A 25,934-nucleotide genomic window follows, 5' to 3' on the forward strand; every position below is an offset into this window, starting at 1 on the left:
TAAGTTTAAGCTGATACAAGTCTATCCCCATGAGTGTATACATCATCTACAAAGTTTGCCAGCCTTTAGTTTAATAAGCATTTCTCTGCTTTCCTTTACTTTTCATTCAGTGAGAGAGGAAATATTTTCCCTTGATGTGGAATCCTATACTTTGACACATATCATATTACGTGTAAGTGTTAGCCCACGATATCCAAATGTACAATGAATGAATCATGTGTGGCCCATATATATATATATATATATATATATATATATATACATATATATATATATATATATATATATATATATATATATATATATATATATATATATAAATATATATATATATATATATATATATGTATATATATATGTATATATATATATATATATATATATATATATATGTATATATATATATATATATATATATATATATATATATATATATATATATATATATATATATATATGTATATATATATATATATATATTTATATATATATATATATGAAGGTATAGGTCATACTGGAATTATTTGTACTTTCTTTATGAATCATTAATTAATTAATTAAGTATGATCTAACATTCCCATGTATGTATACATAATTTCTAACCTACATATACAGGTTTTGAAGCAAGACTATCACAGTCCACCTACTGAGATCCATGTCTTGCAGTGACAACGAGTTGAGGCCAATCAAAATAGGTTCCATTTGGGAATCAACAATTTCTCGAGTTAGGGAGAAGATATTGAGATAGGGTGTTCACCTTACGGTGTAAACTTATTTCTCTTTAAAAACAGTTGCATCGAAGACAAATGTTGACCTTTCAAGTGACCACTTGTTATGTCGTGGCTTTTTACCCTGACCAATTTCCATCAATCCGTGGAGTCCGTATTTTGAAACCAGGCAAATGTGAATTGCGACTCATATCAATTTATATATTGTCGCCTTATAATAATGCCAATACCCTTTAGCTGGTGTATATTGCCGAAACTAGCAAAACATACAAACCTCGTTTCAACGATAGCAAACTAAAATCTATATAAATAGGCCATGATTTCAAGTTGCCGAACACTTGAATTTTCACAAAATCACAGCTAATAGGATCTCATCTGTAGACATTTATATAGCTTCCAGGAAAGGTTTAACATGGAATTGTAAGCCGTTATAAAACTTATATAACACTCGCAGAACAGACAGAAGTAGATAAATAACTAGTTACTTCTTCATTCATGGGTAACCATGCATGTACCCAGTCACACAATCTCACGTTTCTTTAACCTAGCTGTGTGAAGTTATCAAAATATTTTGTATCATTTATGTAGCTTGTCATCTTTTGGAAAAGAGTTCATTATTTATCTTCCTACACACACACACACACGCACACACACACACATATATATATATATTTATATATATATATTTATATATATATATATAGTTTTATATATATATATATATATAGTTTTATATGTATATATATATATATATATAGTTTTATATATATATATATGTACATACATACACGCATATATATACATACATACATACATGCATATATATATATATATGCATACATACATACATGCATATGTACCGGCGTACATATGCATGTGTACCGGCGCTTGCATCGAGCTGCCACAGTTGAAATGAGTAGTGTCGTATTTTTCACGTTTTCTGTGTGTTAACGAACCTTTCCTTCGTTCTGAAGTTATTCGTTGTCGTGTTGTGGGACTACTAACACTCTTCATGCCATTTTCGAAGGTTTTTACTGAACGGGTGAGACATACAACTGTCAATTTAGGACACAGTGTTCTACGTTACTTATTTTTTTTTTGGCCAATAGTATAGGCCTTCTGCTATTGACATAGGATAGTAGGATGAACCCTAACAATACCGATATCGTGGGAGGTGCTCGAAGCCTACACTATAGCTCGGAGACACTTCACAATATTCGAAGGAGTATGCAGACCCACACAATAGAGTCACGGTTGGTGGACATATTGAAAGAACAATCGATTCTTCGCAAGCACAGAGGTACGCGGGCCGGTATACAGAATCGGATTAGAAACACTCAGTCTCATAATTTCAGCTTTCCTTATGGACTGACAGCAAATGTAAACAGTATTCAGGGAAAGTTTTTACACCTGGAGCAAACTGTTACAAACATGCGAAATCTATGTTTCATTACATTGCAAGAGACGAAACTGCAATCACCGAATAAAGAGTGGCTAAATGAAATCCCACAGCACTGTGTGCCAGATGAAGCGTTACGCATGGCAAATTACTTTATGTTTCGCCATGACAGACAATTTTCGGCAAATGGCGGTGGATTGATAACGTATATCTCGAAAGACTGGGCAGTGAGCTACCCAAAGGTATGTTGTAGTATTTCAATCCCGGATATTGAGCTTCTTGCCGTGAGAGCCAGGCCACGATACCTCCCCAGCGACATGTCGAATGTAACGATCGTGAATGTATACACCAGGCCGTCATCAAATTTCTCAACTGCAGATAAAGAACTGAAATCAGCAATTACTAAGCTCCAGAAGGAAAACCCACGAACTCACTTCATAATTGCTGGAGATGGCAATCGAGAAAGCATCGCATGTATTGAGACAATGGGTTTCAAGAATCTGGTGAATTTTGCTACTTTCCCTTCGTCCAATTCTGTCCTGGACGCCGTGTATGTCACGGGTGACGTCTACCATGTAAAGAAATCCCACCCGATATCCACATCCGACCACAGCAGTGTCCTACTCATCCCGAAGTACACAGAGAAGCATCGTGCTAAGAAGCAACGACGAAGTAGATCACAGAAGGACTTGTCATTTGATAACGTCAGGAGCATGCAAGAGATGCTTCAAACGACCGACTGGAATGTATTTCGTGAAGGCTGCGATGACCCAGACGAATTAACTGACGTCATTTCAAGTTACATTGGATTCGTCAGCGATGTATGCATACCAATGAAGCAAATAACACCTGCTGAGATGATGAAGCGAATCCCCCCAGACAACAAGATCAAACAACTGGAAAAGCAAAAACAGAAGGCCATCGAGGACAAAGACAACATCTCCAGGAACAGGATGCAGAGGGAAATCAATAAGCACGTAAACAATCTGCGAAGTGACACCTTTGGAGGAATAAAAGGAAACTCTCGTGCATTCTGGGATGTCGTCAAATCCATAAGAGACCCTACTAAAGATGACCAGCCTAGGCGGGTTAATGCAGATTTTGGGAAGGAACTATCCGACTATTTTGGACGGTTTAATGACTCAATAAGTAAAGATATACCGTTATACCTACCTGAGAAGAATGAGGGTTGTCATGAACTTGATGTCAATGTGGTAAGGAAACAGTTTGGGAAGGTCAAAAGGGGTGTTGCTTGTGGGTCAGATAAAATTCCGTGGTGGGTTTTTAAATTCTTTTCTTTTGAATTAGCTCCAATATACACATCACTCTTCCAAGAAAGCTTACAACATAGTCAGATCCCTAACCTGTGGAAAACAGCACTAACATCACCTGTACCAAAAGTGGCGAATCCCAAAGATGTGAATGATTTTAGACCAATTGACCTAGCAAGTATTGCTTTTAACAGCATGCAAAGGATCCTCCTGCCACGACTAACTGACAGTATCAATCAATTTGGGGACAAGCGTCAATTCGCCTACAGAAAAGGTGTATCATGTGTAGATGCTGTGCTGTTACTTATCCACGAGGTTGTGTCAGAATTAAATTGCAAGGAAACCGCAATAGCAAAGGTGCTTTTCTTAGATTTCTCAAGTGCTTTCAATACCGTCCTACCAAATCAATTAATTACAGATCTGTCAGGTTTCATCACTGAACCATGGCTCCTACACTGGCTTGCTCAGTTCTTAACTGGGTGGTCAAGACACGTTAAATTGGAGAATGGGTTGTCTGATAGGTCAGAGATTAAAGTTGGAGTGCCTCAGGGTGGTCCATTGTCTGCTTTACTCTTCACATTATATACGGATGAAATCAAGTCTGGTGGTCATATCTCAATCACAAAATATGCCGATGACACTGCTATATTATGCAAAATATCCAAGAGTTCTTGTGTCAATGATCAGCTGAACTATCAGCAATCAGTCAACGACGTGGTTTCAACATGTGATAGAAAGAATTTGTTGCTAAATGCTAAGAAGTCGAAGGAAATGTGCTTTGCTAACATCAATATAAAACATCAAGGTCTTCTGTCTGCAAGATCACAAGGTGTCACCATACATGAATCTGAGGTAGAACGAACATCAAGAACTGAATACCTAGGAGTATGCATTGATGATAATCTAACGTTCACGTCGCATATCTCGAAAATCTTGAAAAAAGTGTATTATTTTGTTTCAAGTCTTGCCTATATTGTGTCATTCTTTAATGAAGGTGCAAGGAAAAATGTGTTCAGCTCCTTTATTCTGCCACATTTACTTTATGCTGTTCCTGTATGGTATCACTTTATATCATCTTCTGACAAGCATAGACTGATGAGATTCCTTAAGTATACTTCACGTATATTGAATGTAAGCCAGCTATTACTGAAGGATCAAGTAAACACAGCTGCAAAGAATGAATTTGTAAGGATGACAAATAAAATTAGAGACGACAAAGATCACCCACTACATGAGCCACTTAATTGTCTGTTGGTGAAAGCTACCAGGAATCTTAGGAACCCTCATATCTTGCCAAAATATAGAATTCAACTTTATAAGAACTCTTTCATCTACCGTGCTGCAATTTACATTCAATTTGGTATTTTGGAACCTTTCATTTAATTTTACTCATTGTTTCACCTAGTTCTAGTAATGTATATAGTTAAAACGCTTTCTTGATGTGCAATCTTTTGAATATCTTATCTATCACGGTTTTCATATTCTTTAATTGTTTCACCTAGTTCTAGTAATGTACATAGTTTTAACGCTTTCTTGTTGTGCAATCTTTTGAACATCTTATCTATCATGGTTTTCATATTTATTTATTTTTGAGTTTGACATGTGTACTCCTTTTTATAAATATGCTATATTTATACTGGTTTCAATAAATGAAATGAAATGAAATGAAATATATATACATACATACATGCATCTGTACATACATACATATATATATATATATATATATATATATATATATCCATCTCCCATGTTTGATTCAGTCAACTATTTTTTAATACCCATAGATAAACGTAAATTTGTTAATGTTTTTAATACGTTATTTTAAGCCAGTATAGCAACTTTTAGTCAAGGGCCCTTATGCCGACACACAATACAAGAAAATAGTTGATGAGAACGTCAGAACAACGTGGAGTCACTTAATCAAATCTTCTCGGCGGCGCAGACGACAAACACTGAAGATCAAAATATCACAATTACGTAGACTCTTTCGAGTCACAAGTTCACAAATTATTCACTCGAAAGGTTAAGTATATATATTTATTCATATATAACTATCACAACTTAAATGGATGTATTAGAACGATAATGCACTTTACTTGTCAAGTGAAAGAGATTAAAAAAAAAATAGACATAAACACAATTAACATTTATGAAAATAAAATCACGGCATTTCCGATTCATGTGATGTTTCTCATGTGCAGTTTACTGCTAGGTAAAGGTAAGGTACATTAACTACAGAAGTATACAAGAAAGCTTGATAAGTTTCTATTTTTGTAAGAAACATAAGAAAATATAAATCTTGTTTTTAAATTTCCGACAAATATTGACTGGAGTCTTTTAATGAGATTAATTTCAGGATTGAGTTTTTTTTTTCAGATTCTTGATTGCTCATTTATTTCGCCATTTTTATATTTTTATTTCCATTTTGATATACAGACTGTCTCTGGCTGTCATTATATTAAATTACAAATCATGTTCAGTTTGAGTGTATTATGACCATACCTGTCATCGTTGCAAATAACTAATAATCGTAATTCTTGAAGTTGAGTCAATCCCTGCATCCTACTTTAGTAATTACTTTCATTCAAACATTCAAATTGCCTTGTTCCTTCATCCCAAGGGAAATAGACTTAGTTTTAACCTGTAACGTTATCCCATCTGCTAAGAATCTGTTTTTAGTTACATGTTTTGTTTTAACATCTGTATACAATTCACGTACAGCTATATTAACAGGGAAGAAGCAACGTCGCTCATCCATTTTCAAGAGAGGAAGATCAGAATGTTGACAAAAACAGTTAATTTAATTTTCAAATACATATTTACAATTCAGTTTTTCTTCTTCTTCTGCTTTGTGCCACGAATTAGACTAACTTACTAGTATGACTTGCATTTAGAACTAAAAAGAATTTGTTATTCTTCGTTCTGTTCCTTGTACTTTTAGTGAAGATTTTTGTTTCATAAGATACATACAATGAATGCTGTCATGACCATACACGTAAATAATATAATACATAAAAGGAGTACGATATCAAAAAGAATGACTTAACACTTTTAGGAAATTATCGAAGTCAATATTTATATACACACATATATATTATATACACACACACACACATATATATATATATATATACATACATACATATATATATATATATATATATATACATACATACATATATATATATATATTTATATATTTATATATATAATTATATTTGAAATTGTAATTAGCTTGAAAATCTAGAGCAGTGATAAAACTTCCAGCCTCCACCGGGAGTAGTGTAGTAGTAGTAGGCTAGTAGTAGTAGTAGTTAGATGTATTTCTCTAATTTGGCTATTAGCTATTTATCAAAAGTTTGAGCAAAGAAAGACATTTTACGTTCCATACATTTTCATATTTTGTATTTCATGTGAGTAGTTTTCAAAGTATCTAATTATGTTTTCATGCATTTGTACCTTTTTCTTTTCTCAACTGCCAACTAATGTACCAACAGCTTTTATACCAAATTCAGTCACTTAATTTTAATATGAAGGAAAATATCATACATTTGTTCTTAATATAATTATATTATGATATTCCATCGTGTTTGACTTGTTCGCTACGAAAAATGAAGGAAAATATTATTGTAACGAAATAAATAAAACAAAAGTTTTAGATCGTTTCTTTGAAAAGAAAGTACGAAATTTGTACTAATTTCCTCCTTATGGGTATAGGAGTTGTTATGCTTTCTCAAATTCCGTTAGAATGATGTTCTCGTAGGTTATTGAACATCCAGGGTTCCTAAAACATCGACCTCGTCGTACCACATTGCAATTAATCAAGTCTTTTGTTCTAAGTGCGAACCAAAGGCGATTAATAATTAATCGTTACTAGGCTCCCACGAATTATGACACTGCTAAATAATCCATCATTTCTTCTTCTTTTTTTCGTTTTTTGGGACTTTGCGTGAATAAAAAAAAACTGAGAAAAGAATTGATTGCATTTCACCCGAAGGACGATAAACCTGAGAAGAGACTGGGAAGAATAGAAAGCTTACAAAAGACAAATGTAAGAAAGGTTGGAAATACGTAAAGCATCGGGGAATTTGCCGAAAGAGAAGGGATAAGTGCAAGAAACGTGAACTCCTTGTGTCTGTAAAAATGTTAACCCTTTTTTCTAGAGTGTATTCGACAAAGCGGATGCTATAAGAGTGTTATATGCATACGACAAAATTCATTTTAGACATTGCACTAATCCATATGGAAAGCCATTTTAACATTTATCTGGAATTTTAGATATCTTAAATTGTTTCTTATTTTAGATATCTAAAATTCTATGTCAGATATCTTAAATTAAATTCGAGATATCTTAAATTTAATTCGAGATATCTGAAATTTTATTTCAGATATCTGAAATTGAATTCGAGATATCCGAAATAGATTTCGAGATATCTGAAATTCTAATTCAGATATCTAAAATTGAATTCGAGATATCTGAAATTGAATTCGAGATATCTGAAATTCTATTTCAGATATCTGAAATTGAATTCGAGATATCTGAAATTGAATTCGAGATATCTGAAATTGAATTCAAGATATCTGCAATTCTAATTCGAGATATCTGAAATTGAATTCCAGATATGTGCAATTGAATTCCAGATATCTGAAATGCATATGCAGAAATTCCCGATTAAATGTTAAAATGGCGTACGTATGGAAAGCCATTATAACATTTAATCGGGAATTTTCAGATATCTGAATTCGAGATATCTCGAATTAAATTCGAGATATCTGAAATTCTATTTCAGATATCTAAAATTGAATTCGAGATATCTGCAATTGAATACAAGATATCTGCAATTGAATTCAAGATATCTGCAATTCTATTTCAGATATCTGAAATAGAATTGCAGATATCTTGAATTCAATTCCAGATATCTCGAATTCAATTTCAGATATCTCGAATTCAAGTTCAGATATCTGAAATTTTCTGGTATTTCGAGATATCTGAAATTGATTTTAAGATATCTGCAATTATTTGTAGATATCTTAAATAAATTGGAGATATATGTAATTTAATTTGAGATATCTGAAATTATTTCGAGATATCTGAAATTCCTTATTAAATGTTAAAGCGGCTTTCCATATGCACGCAGGAAAATACATCAACAGGTTACATACACTGCAATTAATTGCTTTATTATAGTCCATTGTTGTAAGGTAGGTAGGTGTCTGTCGCGGATGCAGTGGGGTTGTAGGGTGTACAAATACCCATCTTTTCACACTCCCCCATATAAAATAAAAGTATCCTTAACACACCATAGCGTGAAGACCTAAACGTATAGATTCATAACCGTATATGTATCAAAAGGCACCATTTTACTTACAATATTCTGGTGAGGACCCCCTCCCCCCCCACCCTCCTGATACCAATACACTTGAGTCTGCTTCAACGACCTTAGGACCATATCCCTTTCCGTCTTAAAATCCTGGGTTCCTCCTTTGGGTGTGATATTACCTATACCTAATCAATTTTATTATCATCAAAGGGTGTTCAGTCTTGCCCTTCCTTTAGTTCGTTAAGTCCCAATTATGATTTTAATTACGAAATGATTCTGTTCTCAGCTTCCACGAATGATGGCCGCCTCATATTCATCCCATCCCCTCCCCCCACCCACCCCACCCCACCCCCGCTATTACCTTTCAGCGCTCGTGGTCTCTGCGTTTACTATATTTTCTTTCACTTGATATTGTTATACTTGATTTTATGCCTGCATGCCAGTGTGTCTTTATAATTATTAAAGTTTCTTGATATGGGGACAGTGAGGGTAAGGGGGTATATTATCTTTGTTTTGTCTGAAACGTCCCTGTTACACCCTCACATTCCACCCCTCCCGTTTCAGACGGAAGGTTTGATTGGAAGACACTCTTACCCTCCCATACATAGATCTGACAGTATTCATTCTGTACACTTTAAGCGTATGCCAACCAAGTCGAACTTTAGGATCAAACCGAATAAGTACATGTACAATATACTCTAGCAGCGGAGTGGTTACGATTGTAATCAACACATTGGCTGTCAATGTGCCAACTTATGGTTGGTTCCTTGATGGTTCCGGAGAAACAAAAACCTCCTTAGATTGCATGACACAGTGTATACATTTCAGTGTTGTAATTGAGAGCGGATCCTGGGGTAATCGGGGAGTGTGTTTACCGCTCAGACAGAATCATAGAACTATTTGACGTCTAAGATTTTTTTCTGGGAGGGGGGGGGGGACCCCGTAACCCTTAAATGGGAGTGGACCTTAACGATTCGAGGGTCACACGAACACCTATATAAAACAATATATATATATATATATATATATATATATATATATATATATATATATATATATATATATATATATAATATATATATATATATATATATATATATATATATATATATATATATATATATATATATATATATATATATATATATATATATATATATATAAATATATAGGAGGAATAGTTCATTGGTAGAACACCAGCGCTGTCACCTTCGGAGCCTATTTATCCGTTTGAAGATAAGCACTCCTGGTACATCACTCTGTGAAGGTGACATAGTAGGGAAAAATTCACCTTATGCAGAATATCTCTGTCTAGACTAGTTTGCTCTGAGTTCTCTGGACTTGGGACCAGACTTTGGTGGGTTAAACCTGGTTTTATGAGCGCTCGACCATCCCACTTCCCTCAGAGCAAATTGCTGGGGTTGTTTGTAGCTCCATCTGTCTGAATGCCTTTGAGTTTCTGCATAGCCAGATGATGTAGCTCGCTCTGAGTGTGATATTGGCTGCTGTATCGGTTATAGCCTTCTTCTTTCCTTTAGGGATGCCCAAGGATGCAAGACATTTGTTGACTGATGTGTTGCAAAAGCCTCTGCTTCCTACTTCTATCGGAAAGTAGTATGTAGACCAACCTCTGCTCTCGCAGTCAGCCACTAGGCCTTGGTATTTACACTTCTTTCTAGCATATGCATTTGCCAGATTCTCCTCCATAGGAACTGTAAGCTCTACGATGATAACATTCTTTGTTTTCTTAGAGAAGATGGTGATATCTGGTCTCTTAGCGGTCTCAGTAATTTCTGGAGGGAACACTATTTGCTTGTGTTCCTCATCCATCAGGAATATCCAGTCACTGGCCTTCTTCAGGATGTTGGTTGGCTCTGTCTTTGGAAGTGGCAGGACTGGATTTCGGTACGTTGTGCCATCAGCTGTACGAAAGGCTATTGTAGAGGTGAAATCCAGAGTCTCAGATGTATTGAATCTCTTCTGGTTTGCCTCTACGATGTATGGTGCCAGACCTGAAGCAATTGTTCTCAGTGTTTGGTCATGGCGCCAGTTATACCTTCCACTTTGTAGTGAGTAGCTGCAACCATTTAGGATGTGGAACAGTGTGCAATGACGATGATGACATAGTTGGCAGAGTCCTAGATTGGTCTTGCCCCACAGCTTCAGATTGGCAGGAGAAGGAAGTTGATCATGAATTGCATTGATGTGGAAGGACAGCAATTCTGGTGTCCAGATATACAGAAGTTTCTTCCAGGAGGTGTCGACCTGCATGGCAGACTCCCATTTCAACCACTGTCCTTGTTTTGCACATCCGTAAAGGTAGACCAACATGTCCTCCTCGTCTACATCTTTCACTAGCCCGGTGAGGCATTTCCTGTGTTCTTGGTGACTCATGTCTCTGATCAGCTTCTGGTTTCTTTTGTAACCGAGACCTGCTCTGTCGGTCTGGCCCCTAGCCATCTCATTCAGGATTAGGTGGCGTTCTTTTTGTTCTAATTCTTTCATACCATTCCACCTGGCTTTGCTTTCTTACTTTCCATGCATTTCCTGTAGAGTGTCTGGGTACTTCCATCTCTAGAGTGCTTATTTAGATGGTACTTGGTTACTTGCATACATTTGACTGAAGTGGTGAGCTTTTTCAGTTGCAGACCATAGTGTTTCCTGCTCCTATACAGAGCGCTGGTGGTGGTACATCTGCTTATTCTTGCCCACTGCTTCAGGTATTTGGTGCAGATAGCTTCTAGACTTGTGATGTAGGTAATTGGGAAGTTGTAGATGGTGAACTCCCATGTCATTTTGGGTACGATTGCATTGTTGTAAATCCACAGCTTCATAATTCCACTTAGTTGACTTGTGTCGGTTTTCTGCAGCATCTCTGACAGCTTTGTTTTTACCAAGTCCCTGATGTTATTGTCTTTCGGGTCATTGTAAATCATCTTCCCGAGGAACCGCATGGGTTGACTGTGGATATAGGCAATCTGCTCTCCGTCTATTTCTAGTCCGGGTCGTATGCCACATATTGAGTTTTGTGTCCTTGTTGCTTCTGTTCTGCATTGGGGACGACCTTCTTCATGGCATGGGATCTGCATTTGCTTGGTTTAGCTTTCATGGTCCGAGTCCATTTGAGGAAGATGTTCATTGTATCAACAAGTTCTTGACAGCTTTCTGGGCTCCTAGCTATAAGGGTTAGGTCATCTGCATATGCTTTGGCAGATGATGTGATGTCAGATCCACTCATGCAGTATCCAAGGTGGTTTAACTGGTCTAGGAGGTCGAGGCACAGGTTGAAAACGGCCAGGAACAGGATGCAGGAGAGTGGGCAGCCTTGGAAGACTCCAATCGTGCACTGTATCCAGTCAGTTGTCCAGTCAGTTGTTTTGACACGTATGAATAGCTCATCAGAGTATTTAAATATGATCTTCCTGATGTGATCTGGAACATGATACCAGTCTAAAGCGAACTGTACAAGATTGTGTGGTACAGTACCGTATGCATTTTGCAGGTCCAACCATGTTGTCACAATCGGTTTGCCATTCTTTTTGGCATCTTGGAGCATTTCAGTTAGTGCTTCTGTGTGTTCCACACATCCTGATATCTTCTCCATGAAACCCTTCTGAATGGATTGGTCAATATAGTTGTTGTTTGTCAGGTAATTGATGGTTCTTTGAGCGAGAATACCCATTCCGAGGTTGCCACTTGAGTTCTTCAGTGTGATGGGTCTGAAGCAGGAAGGGTCACTGGTGTTCTCTTCTTTTGATATAAGAATTGTCTCTCCCGTTCTCCAGCTCATAGGTATTGCAGCTGTTCTCCAGATACCACAGATTACTTCGTGTAGTAGCTGTGTTGTTCTAGGGCATTTTTTCCACACTAGGTAGGGAATGCGATTGGTGCCCGGAGCACTGGCATTTCTTCTTTTCTGAAGGTAGCTATTTAACTCTGACAGACTGGGGGGTTTGGTTTTGAATGGCTTGGTCGGCTTTGGTGGTCTCTTCAAGCCCTTTAGAGGGTGGTACTTGTAGTCACGCCTTTTATCGCTGTTGACATTTTTGAAGAATTTCTCTGCAGCTGTTTTACTGAAGGAGGGAGATCTGGTCTGCTTCTCATTTAGTAGACGTTTTTCATATTTGTGTGGATTTTGTCGAAATTGATGCTGTTCTTTGCTGGCAGTTTTTCTTTGCTGCGATTTCAGCTCTAGTTTCCTTACTTTGTTGTGTAGGCGTACAAGCTTAAGGAAATCCTTTTTCAGATTTGTTGAGTGCACTTTGTTTCCATCTCTTAGGGCTTGTTTGTATTGCCGTTTAGTGTCTTTCTTTAAGCGCCTTAGCTTTCTTTGTTGTCTTGAGCATTGCTGTTTTTTATCAGTCTTTTTGGGGACTGCTGGTTTGACTCCAAATCTGTCTACGAGTCTCTTGTAGACATGAGTCTCCAGATTAGTCAGCTGCTCATTATGCATTTCACCTATTTCTGTTGGTAATTCTTCATATAGTTGCTCATCAAAGGATTTCCATATCGAGTCTTCAGATGGCTTTGGCAGATACATGTAATCTTTATATATAGTACAAAAATTGCCGTCTAATAGCCTATTTCGAAAATGTCGGGATATTGATGTATTGCTAATGTATACCGCTGTTGCGCTTGGCAGGTATATTGGCTCTTTACATTAAGCTATCATGTTCACGTCTGTACTATTCCTATAGGCATATACACTTACTAAAGATGCCTTAATCAACCGGCTGATGCAAAGTGAAAGTTGTGTGCGGCTGTTTGCTTAAACCAGACAAACTTGACCGTAAAAAAAACAACAGAATTATCTCCTTTTAAAGAAAATGTTAAAAGCAACGGTTTTGAGTTTGTCCAAATTTTTGTTACCACACCCAAAGAGTATAACTGAAAATATAGTGACAATTAAAATTCAACTTAAAAACACTCCCATTGCTCTTCCATGAAGTGAGTATTAATCAGAGAATGTTGACTGAACTTCATCGGAACATAACATTTTGTCACAGAGTTTAAATCAGTATCAGTATTCATCACAAAGTTTAAAACAAAGCTTTCCTACATTATTTTGGAATGAAACTTGATTATCCAATGTTATTTAACTACATTGCTATGGTAACTTAATGTGTAGAAAACATACAAATGTGATCACAATCAACTAAAAAACTGTTTCTAAATGATCATATTCTAAATATGTAAGTTGTTGTTAACAACATGTATACTTACAACACTGCCATGTCTATCCATGGAGCTATTCCGTAATAGCTCCATCGTCTAACTGTGAACGTGTTGTTCACACTATCACCATGAGAGTTTCATGCTATTTGAATACTTGCATCCATTGTGTGTCTAAATCTAGTAGCGTTCATATTTTAATCATGAGTGTCTCATGCTGCTTACATATTTACGCATACTTCCATTCCATGTGTGTAAATTGAAAGCTTCAGCGTTTACCCATACACAATGAGTGTTACACATTCTGTTGGTATGTACCAGCATCGCCTGTGGTTTGATTTGAAGGTAGTAGCGTTTATATTTTAATCATGAGTGTCTCATGTTGCTTACATGCTTACACATACTTGCTTCCCCTATGTCTAAATGTTAAGTATTCCGTGCTGAGTGCATCATTTCAAATACGTCCAATTTAGGACTGTCACCTGGCCCCTTCATCCCACTGTTAACATTTCCGATTCCTTCACAAACTTACCATACATATTTACTAATTTACTAAAACATGTTACCATAAACCTTTAATACATGAGATTTATGGTAATATATCAAGCTCTATATCATGATTATAGCTTTGATAGGATTCATCTTCTGGTGACGAGCGGTTTTTCCAAGCAGACGTGTTGCTTTAACCTTGTCTTCATTTTCCTGTATTATTTCCCCTCTTTCACAGATATTGACCTCAGAGATACCTCTGCTACCTATCCAGGTTTACCATGAGTGTATTTAGATCTACGTTGACTCTCTTGTTCATATCTGCTCTGAAGAGGGACCTCGTCTTTGCCTTTTGTGGTTTCGACGGTTAGTGCATTTACTCTCCTTTCATGCTTAAATAATCCACAAAGCAGATTTTTCCGTTAGGTCTAATAAGCGGATTGTAAACGGTCAAACATAAACTCCATTTAATGATTGTTGATGCGTGAATAACAAATAAACAAGCAAACAAACAAACAAAAAACGATATTGAGCTAGAAAACAATTTTAGATTTCATTTCATTTCTTGAAATGAGACTTGGTTGTTCAAAAATGCCCCTTTTCTGTGTTCGTAATTAACTGTTGTTGTTATTTTTTCTTGTACTTTTATATTTTTGTATGGTTTCTTGTAAGTACACTGTGCCCTTTTAGTTGAAATAACATTCACCAATTGGAAGTTATGAAACATTCGAAACTGGTCATCAAAGAATTCTTTAAAAAACTATTTTGTAACAGTGACGTGAGCGAACCATATATAAGTCCTCCAATCAGAATTGATTATACTGTCCCGCGTCGGTGTTAAGTGGATTGCCCCCCCCCCCCCTCCCACACACGCACCCTCACACCGTCTCTCTCTCATACCCATCTCTAAATACTTTGCTGTTAATCAGAAATAAATAAAATGGTTAATAAAGAATAATAAATCAGTAATAACCTCCTACGCCTCTACGTGGGTGTGTCTTATACGTTATGCAAAGTGCCTTTTGAAATATCTGAATCAATCGGATATAAGTGTAGTATACTGGCGTAAAAGAAAACGTGCAAACGCGTATTTCACAACTGCATAAATTATTATGAATTAATATTTCAGTTATAGCCTAATGGTAGCTGAAACCTGTCGAAAATGTGAGAGTATTATTGTCTACAATGTTTCAAACTCTTCTTTGTGTGTGTGAGTGTGCGTGTATATTCTTTCAAATATATAAAATATATAATAGAAAAATATTTTATTTTAATCATGAGTGTTTCATGCTGCTTACATATTTACGCATACTTCCATTCCATGTGTGTAAATTGAAAGCTTCAGCGTTTACCCATACACAATGAGTGTTACACATTCTGTTGGTATGTACCAGCATCGCCTGTGGTTTGATTTCAAGCTAGTAGCGTTTTATATTTTAATCATGAGTGTCTCATGTTGCTTACATGCTTACACATACTTGCTTCCCCTATGTCTAAATGTTAAGTATTCCGTGCTGAGTGCATCATTTCAAATACTTCCAATTTATGAGTGTCACCTAGCCCCTTCATCCCACTTTTAACATTTCCGATTCCTTCACAAACTTACCATACATATTTACTAATTGACTAAAACATGTTACCATAAACCTTTAATGCATGAGATTTATGCCCTGAGTATTGGCAATATATATTTATAGATATATATATATATATATATATATATATATATATTATATGTGTATATATATATATATATATACATATATATATATATCTATATATATATATACATATATATATATATATATATATATAACATATTTATATCTATATATATATATATATCTATATATATATATATATATATATATATAACATATTGATCCCCTTCAACGGAGAGTAACATTTATTACCATTAATATGGGGTTTTAATACAGTGTTCGTAAATAATATCGGCCTACGTTTATTGTAATATAGGGCATAACGTCCAGGTATCTACCAAGTTCCAACAACAAGTCACGCACTTATAGCAAAGTGATCAACCGAGCATGTTGGAGAGGCTATAACAGATGATTATATGCATCATCGTAGGTACATAACTTAATTACTCGTACACTACCCAGCCAGAAATGTGAACGAAATTTGCGATACTGTCAATATCATTCGTCCAAACAAAGAAGCAAACTTCAAATTCTTGACTGTAATTCTATTTTGTGACAGCTATCGTTTAAGGATAGTTCAATGTTTGGAATTATGTTAATTAGCTTTTGTTACCAGAGGGCCATTTAGAAGGCATCCAGTAGACTGAGATAACAGACAGTTCAACTCGGATCTCCGGAACAAATCTCTCTCTATTGCGGCAAGCTTGAAGACATTTTTCACCGGGTTTGAACTCGGAAGTTTTAATCTATAAGCCTGCAGTATAGGCAAAGACCATAGTGTTGAACCCGGGTTATATTTGTAATGTACGGGCTATCAAATCAAATGTGACCCCGGATTAAGAGTGACCTCATTCTTGCATGTTTAAAGTATATGCATGAGTATTATATGACCTATACGTATCGTGTAATAAATATGTTTTTCAGTTTATTATACGCAGCTTTTTATCTATTCTTAAGCCGCGCGCGGATCCAGACTTGATAACGTATAGCAGAAGTGGCCCTGTGATCGTTGAAGCCGGCTCTCCCATCTACGGGGATCTGAGAGTCCTCCCATCTACGGGGATCTGAGAGTCCTCCCATCTCCGGGGATCTGAGAGTCCTCCCATCTCCGGGGATCTGAGAGCCCTCCCATCTACGGGGATCTGAGAGTCCTCCCATCTACGGGGATCTGAGAGTCCTCCCGTAGAAAATAAAATGAGACAGTGGCGTAGGAAGGTACTTTTGAGTGGGGGGGGGGGTGAAGACTGGTGGCCGGCCCGGGGAGGGGTCTAAGGAGGGGGGTGTCCCCCTCCCCTTTGGAATTTTTTGCATTTCCAGGTGGCTTCAGATGCAATTTGGTGCGAAATGGCACACTTCAACACCCACTCCATTTTGTAAACTTAATTTTGTATTTTCACCTGGCCTTAGATGCAATTTGGTGCTCCAAATGAGATTTTTGTTCTCATTTGGAAATGAAAAAGGGGTTTTCTGACTTGCGAAGCGGGGGGGGGGGGCGGAATGATACTTCCGCCCCTCCACATTTTTCACGGGGGGGGGCTGGCGCCCCCCAGCCCCCCGGTTCCTACGCCCTTGAAATGAGACGTCAATTGATGTGTATTATTGTAATGTAGAGAAAATTAATCTAATTCAATTAATGATATAAAATGACGAGGGGGGTGGTGAGGGGAGGGGGGAGGTGTCGCTCATAATTTCCACCAGAAAATATTTACAAAACTTGAATTTGAAGTTGCTAACGTGGTACTATGTTATAATGGCAGCGACCTTTAATCAATTTCGCTCTCGATTATCGTTAATCACTGCTACAACACTGCTATACAACAGTGAATATCGTTGGAACTACATACAACAGGTATATAAGTATCATTTTCGCTCTCGATTATCGTTAATCACTGCTACAACACTGCTATACAACAGTGAATATCGTTGGAACTACATATAGCAGGTATATAAGTATCATTTTCGCTCTCGATTATCGTTAATCACTGCTACAACACCGCTATACAACAGTGAATATCGTTGGAACTACATATAGCAGGTATATAAGTATCATTTTCGCTCTCGATTATCGTTAATCACTGCTACAACACTGCTATACAACAGTGAATATCGTTGGAACTACATATAGGAGGTATATAAGTATCATTTTCGCTCTCGATTATCGTTAATCACTGCTACAACACTGCTATACAACAGTGAATATCGTTGGAACTACATATAACAGGTATAGGCCAATAAGTACAATTATCCCAAATTGGAGTACAAGTACGAGTACATGTGTAAAACTATAGTAGAAGTAAAGACAATTGTACTCGAGTCAGACTCATACTCATAGCACGATAAATCTGCTATCATTATAAAGTGTCAATGAACTTCTATAACTTTACTAGATTTAGAAGTCTCCGGGTATGTTTAGCCCCTCCCCTTTACTTATTTACCTTTACCTCCATAAGTATACAACATAATTATACACGCACGTATTAACAACCCAAAAATTGAAGGGAAAAACAAAACCAACAAGGATTTGACCCCATTCATTTTGTGGAGGAAGACATGTACTCCTCAGTTGATAACTTTTAACGTGATTGATTGCTTGTACGTAAGGCAAGACAGAGTAAATTACCATGACTGGAAATGAAATTAACATATAGAAATCTACGTCACTATTTGACAAAACACTTGCAAACAACCACTAGAGCACGAATCTTTTTTTTTTTATATATATATGTTTTTTATTTTATATTGTAGTTGTGCCCCTCATTTTCCTGTTACAGAGTGTTTGGGAAAGATAAGGACTCAATTTATCACCTTTGTTCGATGCTTAACATTTAAAAGGTAAAACAAGTACACTGTTTATACATTGTGCTATCAGTTACGGTGTTAGGGTGATGATGCAATTGATTGAAAGTTATAAAATTATCACCCTTAAACAGACCGACCTTAACAGATCATTGGTCTGTCAGGGTTTTTTTCTCCCCTTTTTGACTAATAGAATTTTGAAGGCTATCTCTTCTGTCATTTTAGAATGGAACCTATATATACTAGATAAAGCAACCTTTCCAAGGGATATTTCGGTGGCTGAAGTCGATTACTTCAGAAGAAAATAAAGGAAATTTACTTCACATTTAGGTCAAAACCGGATCCTCTTAGCATTTTTTATAACGAAGATATGATTTTATTTTTCAAAATTTGGTGATATTTTGTGAATGCATCTGGCAACAACAGAATGAATGACGTCATTGCGCGGTAATTCAGCTGATAGTGTTGTTTTTTCTCTCTCTTTCTAATATTAAACTCACTTATCCAAAGAGGGTTAAACAAATCTACAAAAGAAGTTACATTTGATGAAATTCCTAAAACATGCAGAGAACATTGACAGCTTAGTAAAAAGTCCAAATGTACCACATTTCAGGAATCAATCAACAAGAAGACTATAATTGAAAAATCAAACCTTTGAAACACATTTTCGTGAATACTGAGCTCCACTCCAGGGACGACTCCAGGGTTTAGCCAGCCAAATAAGTTTACCTTCAATCAACTATATCTCAAGATGGGGCTTTCAAACTAGAGAGGGGAATATTTTTCTCAGTAATATAGGTCGGAGTTAAACTGTTTACGCCAGAATATCCCTAAAACCCTAGAGTGAATTGTCTGAGCAACGAAATATTGAGATTCAAATCGAATCCGACAACTACTACACCAGCGGTCCAGCTCTCATATTATCTAATTTCTTACATTATTATAGAATTGTCTTTTACTCCTTCTTTTTCCCCTTTCTTTACTTCCTTTGCTTACTAGATGTAAGCATACAAGAACTCGGCCATTACTTTATTTTATTGGAAAATGACAACGCCTGGTCTCTTCAGATAAACGTGTCTTGGACTGTGTCTGGGCAAGGTGAGTACTGTCAAATCAAGCGTACTATATGCTTTCGCATTCTCTGTTTAAAATGTTCCAGCTATTTGACCTCAAAAAGCCACGTTTCTTGAAATTTCGACTCATTAATTTTGAGATTATGAGATGAAAGTTTAATTTCGAAATTCGCGCAATAGATACGACTTACTATTTCGGCTTTTTTGGACCAAATTGTTAATTTGTATGACGAAATGTCCATATCTCATCCAGGTATATGAAACTAAGAGGTATAGAACCCTCATTGCATTGTCTGGCACTCCTAATTGATTGGGTGCGAATGCCGGTTAAGTAATTATTACCCAATAAGCAACGCAAAGAGAGGAGTAAATTTGTTTTAGTGACCACCCATTAAGGACTCAAAGCTACAAACTGTTTGGAGAGGGGACGAAATACAGTAGTATCACCTTGATTGAAACAATGGGGACACCACCCCATCACCCTCTCTCCCTCCAAATCGACGCCCCTGAGTGTAGTGTAGGTTTCTGTATATTTTAGTAGATTTTAATCCCTCATTTTTGATCCATGAATGACAAAATTGAAATCCCCAAAGTGAATTCAGCGACACTATGACCTATATCACAACACTGCATCGGTAGAAAGGAAGTGGTAGGTTGGGGGAGGGGACTTTACGATGATCATTTAAATGAATGATTAACTTTGAATATAAACAAAACATATACATGTATATCACAACCGTCTGTTATGTAACATTTAGATCAAAAGTGGTAATTTTCTTAAATACAGAGGTATCCTCATAGATGCAAACTTCTTCAATTTCACGATCGCCGAATGACGTCACTTACATTCATCGACTGTAACTTATAATCAAAGATATCTTTACAATAGTATAAAAAGGAAGTACTTGGAAGCCCTACAGCTAAACTTGTACTTACTCTATAGGTAGCCTATGTGAGATACCACTCTACGCTCCTATGCTTTCTAACTCTTTGAACATGCAGTGGTCGTGTGGTACCAGGGAGGTGTTCCCTGCATGTCATTAACTATGAATAATGTTCGAAGACATTTGTAAATACTTTTACGACAAACAAAAATTAAAAGGGAAACAAACTTGGAAGAATAAAGGGAGAGAAACGTAATAACTGTAAGAGGTAAAAATATGATATTCAAACTTAAGATGTCGGAAGACATCAAAAAGTAAAAGGTATAAAAATTACATTTTAACGTTCGGTTAGGATATGTCTTCTAAAGATATTTTTTGAAAGATCTTTGAAATGTGACCTAAACGTTCAATCATTTTGTTCTTTTAATCACATTGAATTGTCACTCATTTTCGGATCATTACTCCCGAAACAGATATCTGCTGGTCGTCGTTTGCTTAAGAGTTTTTCCCCTCGCTGCTTTAAAATAAATCTTGTTCTAGATCTAATGCAAATATTTAACCAGAAAAGTGTTTGAGGCATCTCCATGATTTAACGAGCAATCAAATTCACATCCTTAGAAAAAGGGAAAAAAGCGCTCGTTATTTCCTCGAGATAAGCAAACAAACAGTAAACGTGATGGGGTTGATAATATTGAAAAGCTCTTTATAAACTTAATTATTCTGGTGGTAAGCTTGAGATACAGGATATGAGTAAAGATTGACCCAATTTAATTTCTGTCAACTTTCTAAAATGGGAAAGAAAACGAAAACAAAGGTGCAGTAAATTGTTGTTATTTTACTATATAGCCTACAACACGAACAAGGATACTCGTCATTGTCATTGTCACCGTTGTTGTCGTCGTCGTCGTCATCGTCGTCGACATCGTCACCAACAGCACCACCGTCGTTACCACCGCGGACATCGTCTTCCTATCATCATCATAAAAGCCAAGAATTAAATCATCAATTGTATATATATAATATATATATATATATATATATATATATATATATATATATATATATGTATATGTATATATATATATATATATATATATATATATATATATATATATATATATATATATATATATATATATATATATATAGCGGAAAAGAGAAGCAATTGTTTTATGGAGGACACGTTCAGTAAACTCTCTTATATGCTATCATGTGACTGTTTCCTGAAATCAACGTAAAGTTGAGTTTAATCGATTTCTAATAACGTCTCGATCTTTTAAATTTTGACAGGTTACGACGGTTACTACGTAGATGCATTCCTGAAGGACTCTGTTGCTTTCGATCAGTACGGCTGTGATGCAAGACTCGGCTACGAATATACGGTAATTCGTTACTATTAACAAATATAACAACGATTAAGGCATAAAAAATCATTTTATACAAAACAATTAGTACGGTACCGGTAAATATCAAACACCGTTCCATATTCCGTCTTCATACCATGTTCTGTTGATGAGATAAAGCAATTGCCACTTTCTGAACTTGCACGTGCATCGTTTGTAATGACACGCATTGTTGACGTTTTTATATACCTTTAAAGCGGCGTGTAGTAACGGACGTACGAGATTAACAAACTAAGGCATAATAAGAGGGATTGCGAGTGCCTGATGTAGTCGTTTAAGGCGCTTGATTCTCAGTAAGGAACGCCAAAGGAGACACAAATCCACAAATAAACTTAATTCGTAAATGCTTGAGGTGTTTGCGATAAACCAATGACCCCAATATCTAAGAAAGATCTTGTTCCATTTCAGATATGAACTCTAATTTATTTATCTATGTAAGGATCTTGGCAAATCTGCAATTTTGTCTTGATGTATTATCGGTACTTTGGATAGATACAAACCTGGGTCGAATCGTAGGCGCAAAATTTTAACCAAACTGATCTATACTCTATTGACTGTATGATCTTTAAACGTTGTGATGTGAAACAATAGGACAACCAATATACTTATGTGTTGATAGCAAAATATAATGCTCTGTGGTAAATCATTTCGGTGATGTTACAACCTAGTTTTGAGGGTAATTTAAAAAACTTCATGACGCATATATATATATATATATATTTGTTTTGTCTCTTTGATTATACTTTAAGCCTCAACCGTGGTATGTCTTCAGTGGTTATCAATTTCGTCACGAATATGAAATAAAGGTAAGAATTTTAACATCATCTCAGCTGTGATATAATTTAAGCCATAATAATGCTTGAGATCAAGGGGTGGGCACGACAGTAAACTTGTGGTTCACAGTGACATGCTGTATACCTAAGCCGCGAGTCTCATAACTAATAGATGTACATACTGGGCCCATGACGCAACAAATGGATATATTACATCACACGAAGAATAACGAAATTTGCGTGATCACTGTCCATCTGCTAGGTAATGTAAGGTATCCAATCAATAGTTGTCCAAAATATTCATTCTTTCATGTGAATTTTGGTCGGATAAAGGCATTTGTTCCATGTACGGTTTAGCGCCGGGCCCCAAACCTTTGTGCGGCTTTTGCACACATCACTGTTTTTGGTCATTATAAATAATTGTGTAATCAAAGAAAATCGAATATAAGATTTTTCCTATTCTGTTGCAGTTTATAATCATATCTCATGAGATTTTAAAGATCAAATTATTTAAAAATTCCCTGTCTTTTCTTCTTATAATTCAAATTCAGATCAAATTGTTTAACAATGCTACTGGTAAGAACTCGTTTTCGCCAACCACGTTCCACGTGTCAACACCAGGTAAAGCGCATGCGTATAAATTACTTTTACTAAAAATCTTACCTGGCATAACTGTGGCACACATAACTGTATGTATACTCGACGAAGAATCAAACACGTTACAGATGGAACCATCTTTATTCGTTGTCTCAATACGAACCCCAAGATATGTCAACATTTTCTGCCTTGCAAATTTGTATAATATCATTTGACACCTTCTTCTTTCCATTTACATGGACGTTATACATAATAGGCCCTTCACAAAGTCTAAACAAAGGTTCCAGCAGCTGTTAATTAGAGTAGTTAAAGTATAAGTTATCATTTTATGTCATAAATACAAGTTAACCATAGCAAAAGGTGCGGTTAAATTGTTCCCTTTTCGATAGAGATTTCCGATAAAGGACCAAGGAAAAGTTACTCCTCTTATTTGTTTTCTAATTAACTGTTTCTTGTTTATTGGTTTTTATTTGTTTTAAGAGCTATACATACTCACTATTAATATTCTTTATTTTTGTTCAAAATCTAGATTGTTACGAAGAAACAGGATCCGTTGAATTTTGTGCTAGTCAACGTAAGTACTACATTATCCTCATGTTACTACGTCACCATTAACCTCGAGTTACCATAGATCATCCATCGTCCGAAACAACACCCCCCCACCCCACTCACCCAACCCCATCCCAACCCCTGAGAAGTGGTCATATAAGCCTATATAGTACACGGATAAAAATGATATTCGATTTTGAACATTTCCTAACATATATTTCAAATATGTAACACGAAATATTTGGACAACTACAACTTTCCATGACAAATATCAAAACTTGTAGCTTTGATTCCCTAGTATATATCATCACGGTAGATGCCATGTCTTGCGTAGTTGCCTTAGCATGTTGGAATTAGCATATTGGAATTAGCATATTGGAATTGCGGCTGACAGTTGTTATTTTTTAATACTCTTGTTGGTGATTACCATCTAGCATCATCTTGTTGGGAAGAAAATATTTCTTCACCCCCCCTCTCTCCCTCCCATCCCCCAAAAAGGGAGAAGAAAATTTCTTCGACTAGTATTTGTGAGAATATATGGTGATTGTTTTTTACATTTTGTAGCAACTATTTAGCTACTAAAATTTTCTTTGAGTGAACTGAGCTTATATATGAGTATGTCTAACTTTGTACCATAAAGTGGTTTCCATTCATTTGCATATGTTACATATATGTACAAGGAGAGGATCCGAGATTGAGCGAGAGAGAGGGGGGGTGAGGGGGTGGACACGGAGTATCGATAGATTTCGAAATTAAAATATGGAATAACGGTGCTTATCAAACCATCAGTAAAAGTGAAACTGCTAAATCTTTATCAATATGTTACATGTTTGGAGCAGAACTATGTTTTGCGCTTATTTCTAATGCCAACAGCTTTCAGGAGAGATAACCAGGTACCTCTTGACATCTCCCTGGACCCCCTCCCCCCTGTATACTATTGGTATAGCACAAAAAAAGGTTCTGATTTTCTTCTTACTTCCAAAAACATATCTCTTCAGCAATTCCCGTCTCGAGTAAAGTTCGCGAACCCAGGATCGAATCTGTTCAAGAAAATATATACCAAAATGGAACTGACGTTGTGGTTTCTTGGTTACCGCCGGTACAAATCAATGGTGCATTGCGATACATCGCCTTATCATACCGTCCACAAGACCAAATACCGTATGAAGGGATTGAAAGATACTACCCAAGCGAGGTATTTACATCATCAAGATCAGATCGCTAACAACTCTCCCTGCATGTGAGAATGACTCGGCATAGATCAGACACACCACTTCTGAGTTAAATGATTTAGTTATATTGCATTTTGTTGCTATAGTATTTGCCACAGAGAATGAAAAGAAATCAACTTTACTTTATAAACAATTTTCCTATCTAGACTCAACGTAGGAAATTACTTTATGTAGGAAGAAACCACAACGTAAGAAATTACTATATATATATATACATATATATATATATATATATATATATATATATATAAACTTCTGCTAATCCAGCAGAATTCAGTGAGCCGCATTGACTTCCTTGACATGCCGACACTCTTCTCTATCAAAAGTTTTAAATCCTTCTATTCCTTCTCACTTTCAGTGATGATGCACCTAATGAGCTAGTTTTGCTCGAAAGCTCTGTAAACCCCAAACATTCTCTGTTTTAGTTCCAATCACTCACTTAATTGATAAAGCAAGTTCATTAGTCTGTTTCTTAAGCCTCATCTATCATTTAATATCGATCAATCAATTTAATAACATAAGCATCAGGTCCATGAACCTTCAATTCGTAAAGTCACTAACCTGTTACTCTGAATATATCTGC

General features: G+C 36.1%; 4 protein-coding genes across 5 annotated transcripts in view; 2 read left to right on the forward strand and 2 right to left on the reverse strand.

Annotated features, from left to right (window-relative positions):
- LOC139978262 (uncharacterized) overlaps positions 1-25,934 on the forward strand; it is a 37,650-nt gene that overhangs the window by 4,292 nt on the left and 7,424 nt on the right. The window contains exons 1-8 of one of the 2 annotated variants that reach the window (XM_071988291.1): positions 7,342-7,452; positions 14,622-14,749; positions 19,840-19,938; positions 22,088-22,179; positions 22,950-23,006; positions 23,525-23,594; positions 24,100-24,144; positions 25,118-25,314. In XM_071988291.1, the coding sequence (XP_071844392.1) occupies positions 14,665-14,749; positions 19,840-19,938; positions 22,088-22,179; positions 22,950-23,006; positions 23,525-23,594; positions 24,100-24,144; positions 25,118-25,314 (645 nt within the window). In that variant the 5' untranslated portion in view covers positions 7,342-7,452; positions 14,622-14,664. Of the gene's footprint in view, positions 1-7,341; positions 7,453-14,621; positions 14,750-19,839; positions 19,939-22,087; positions 22,180-22,949; positions 23,007-23,524; positions 23,595-24,099; positions 24,145-25,117; positions 25,315-25,934 lie in introns of those variants that run through there. The other variant, XM_071988290.1, reaches the window with a different exon arrangement.
- LOC139979009 (uncharacterized) lies at positions 2,160-5,897 on the forward strand. The gene is made up of 2 exons (XM_071989647.1): positions 2,160-4,250; positions 5,838-5,897. Exons 1-2 carry the CDS (start codon positions 2,160-2,162, stop codon positions 5,895-5,897), a joined length of 2,151 nt encoding a protein of 716 aa, XP_071845748.1.
- Positions 10,097-11,182, reverse strand: LOC139979010 (uncharacterized). Its single transcript, XM_071989648.1, has one exon. It carries the CDS (start codon positions 11,180-11,182, stop codon positions 10,097-10,099), a length of 1,086 nt encoding a protein of 361 aa, XP_071845749.1.
- On the reverse strand, positions 11,718-13,262 carry LOC139979011 (uncharacterized). Its single transcript, XM_071989649.1, has one exon. The coding sequence runs from the start codon at positions 13,260-13,262 to the stop codon at positions 11,718-11,720; it is 1,545 nt and encodes a 514-aa protein (XP_071845750.1).

The sequence above is a fragment of the Apostichopus japonicus genome, chromosome 13, assembly GCF_037975245.1.
Source record: "Apostichopus japonicus isolate 1M-3 chromosome 13, ASM3797524v1, whole genome shotgun sequence".
Taxonomy (NCBI): Eukaryota; Metazoa; Echinodermata; class Holothuroidea; order Aspidochirotida; family Stichopodidae; genus Apostichopus; species Apostichopus japonicus.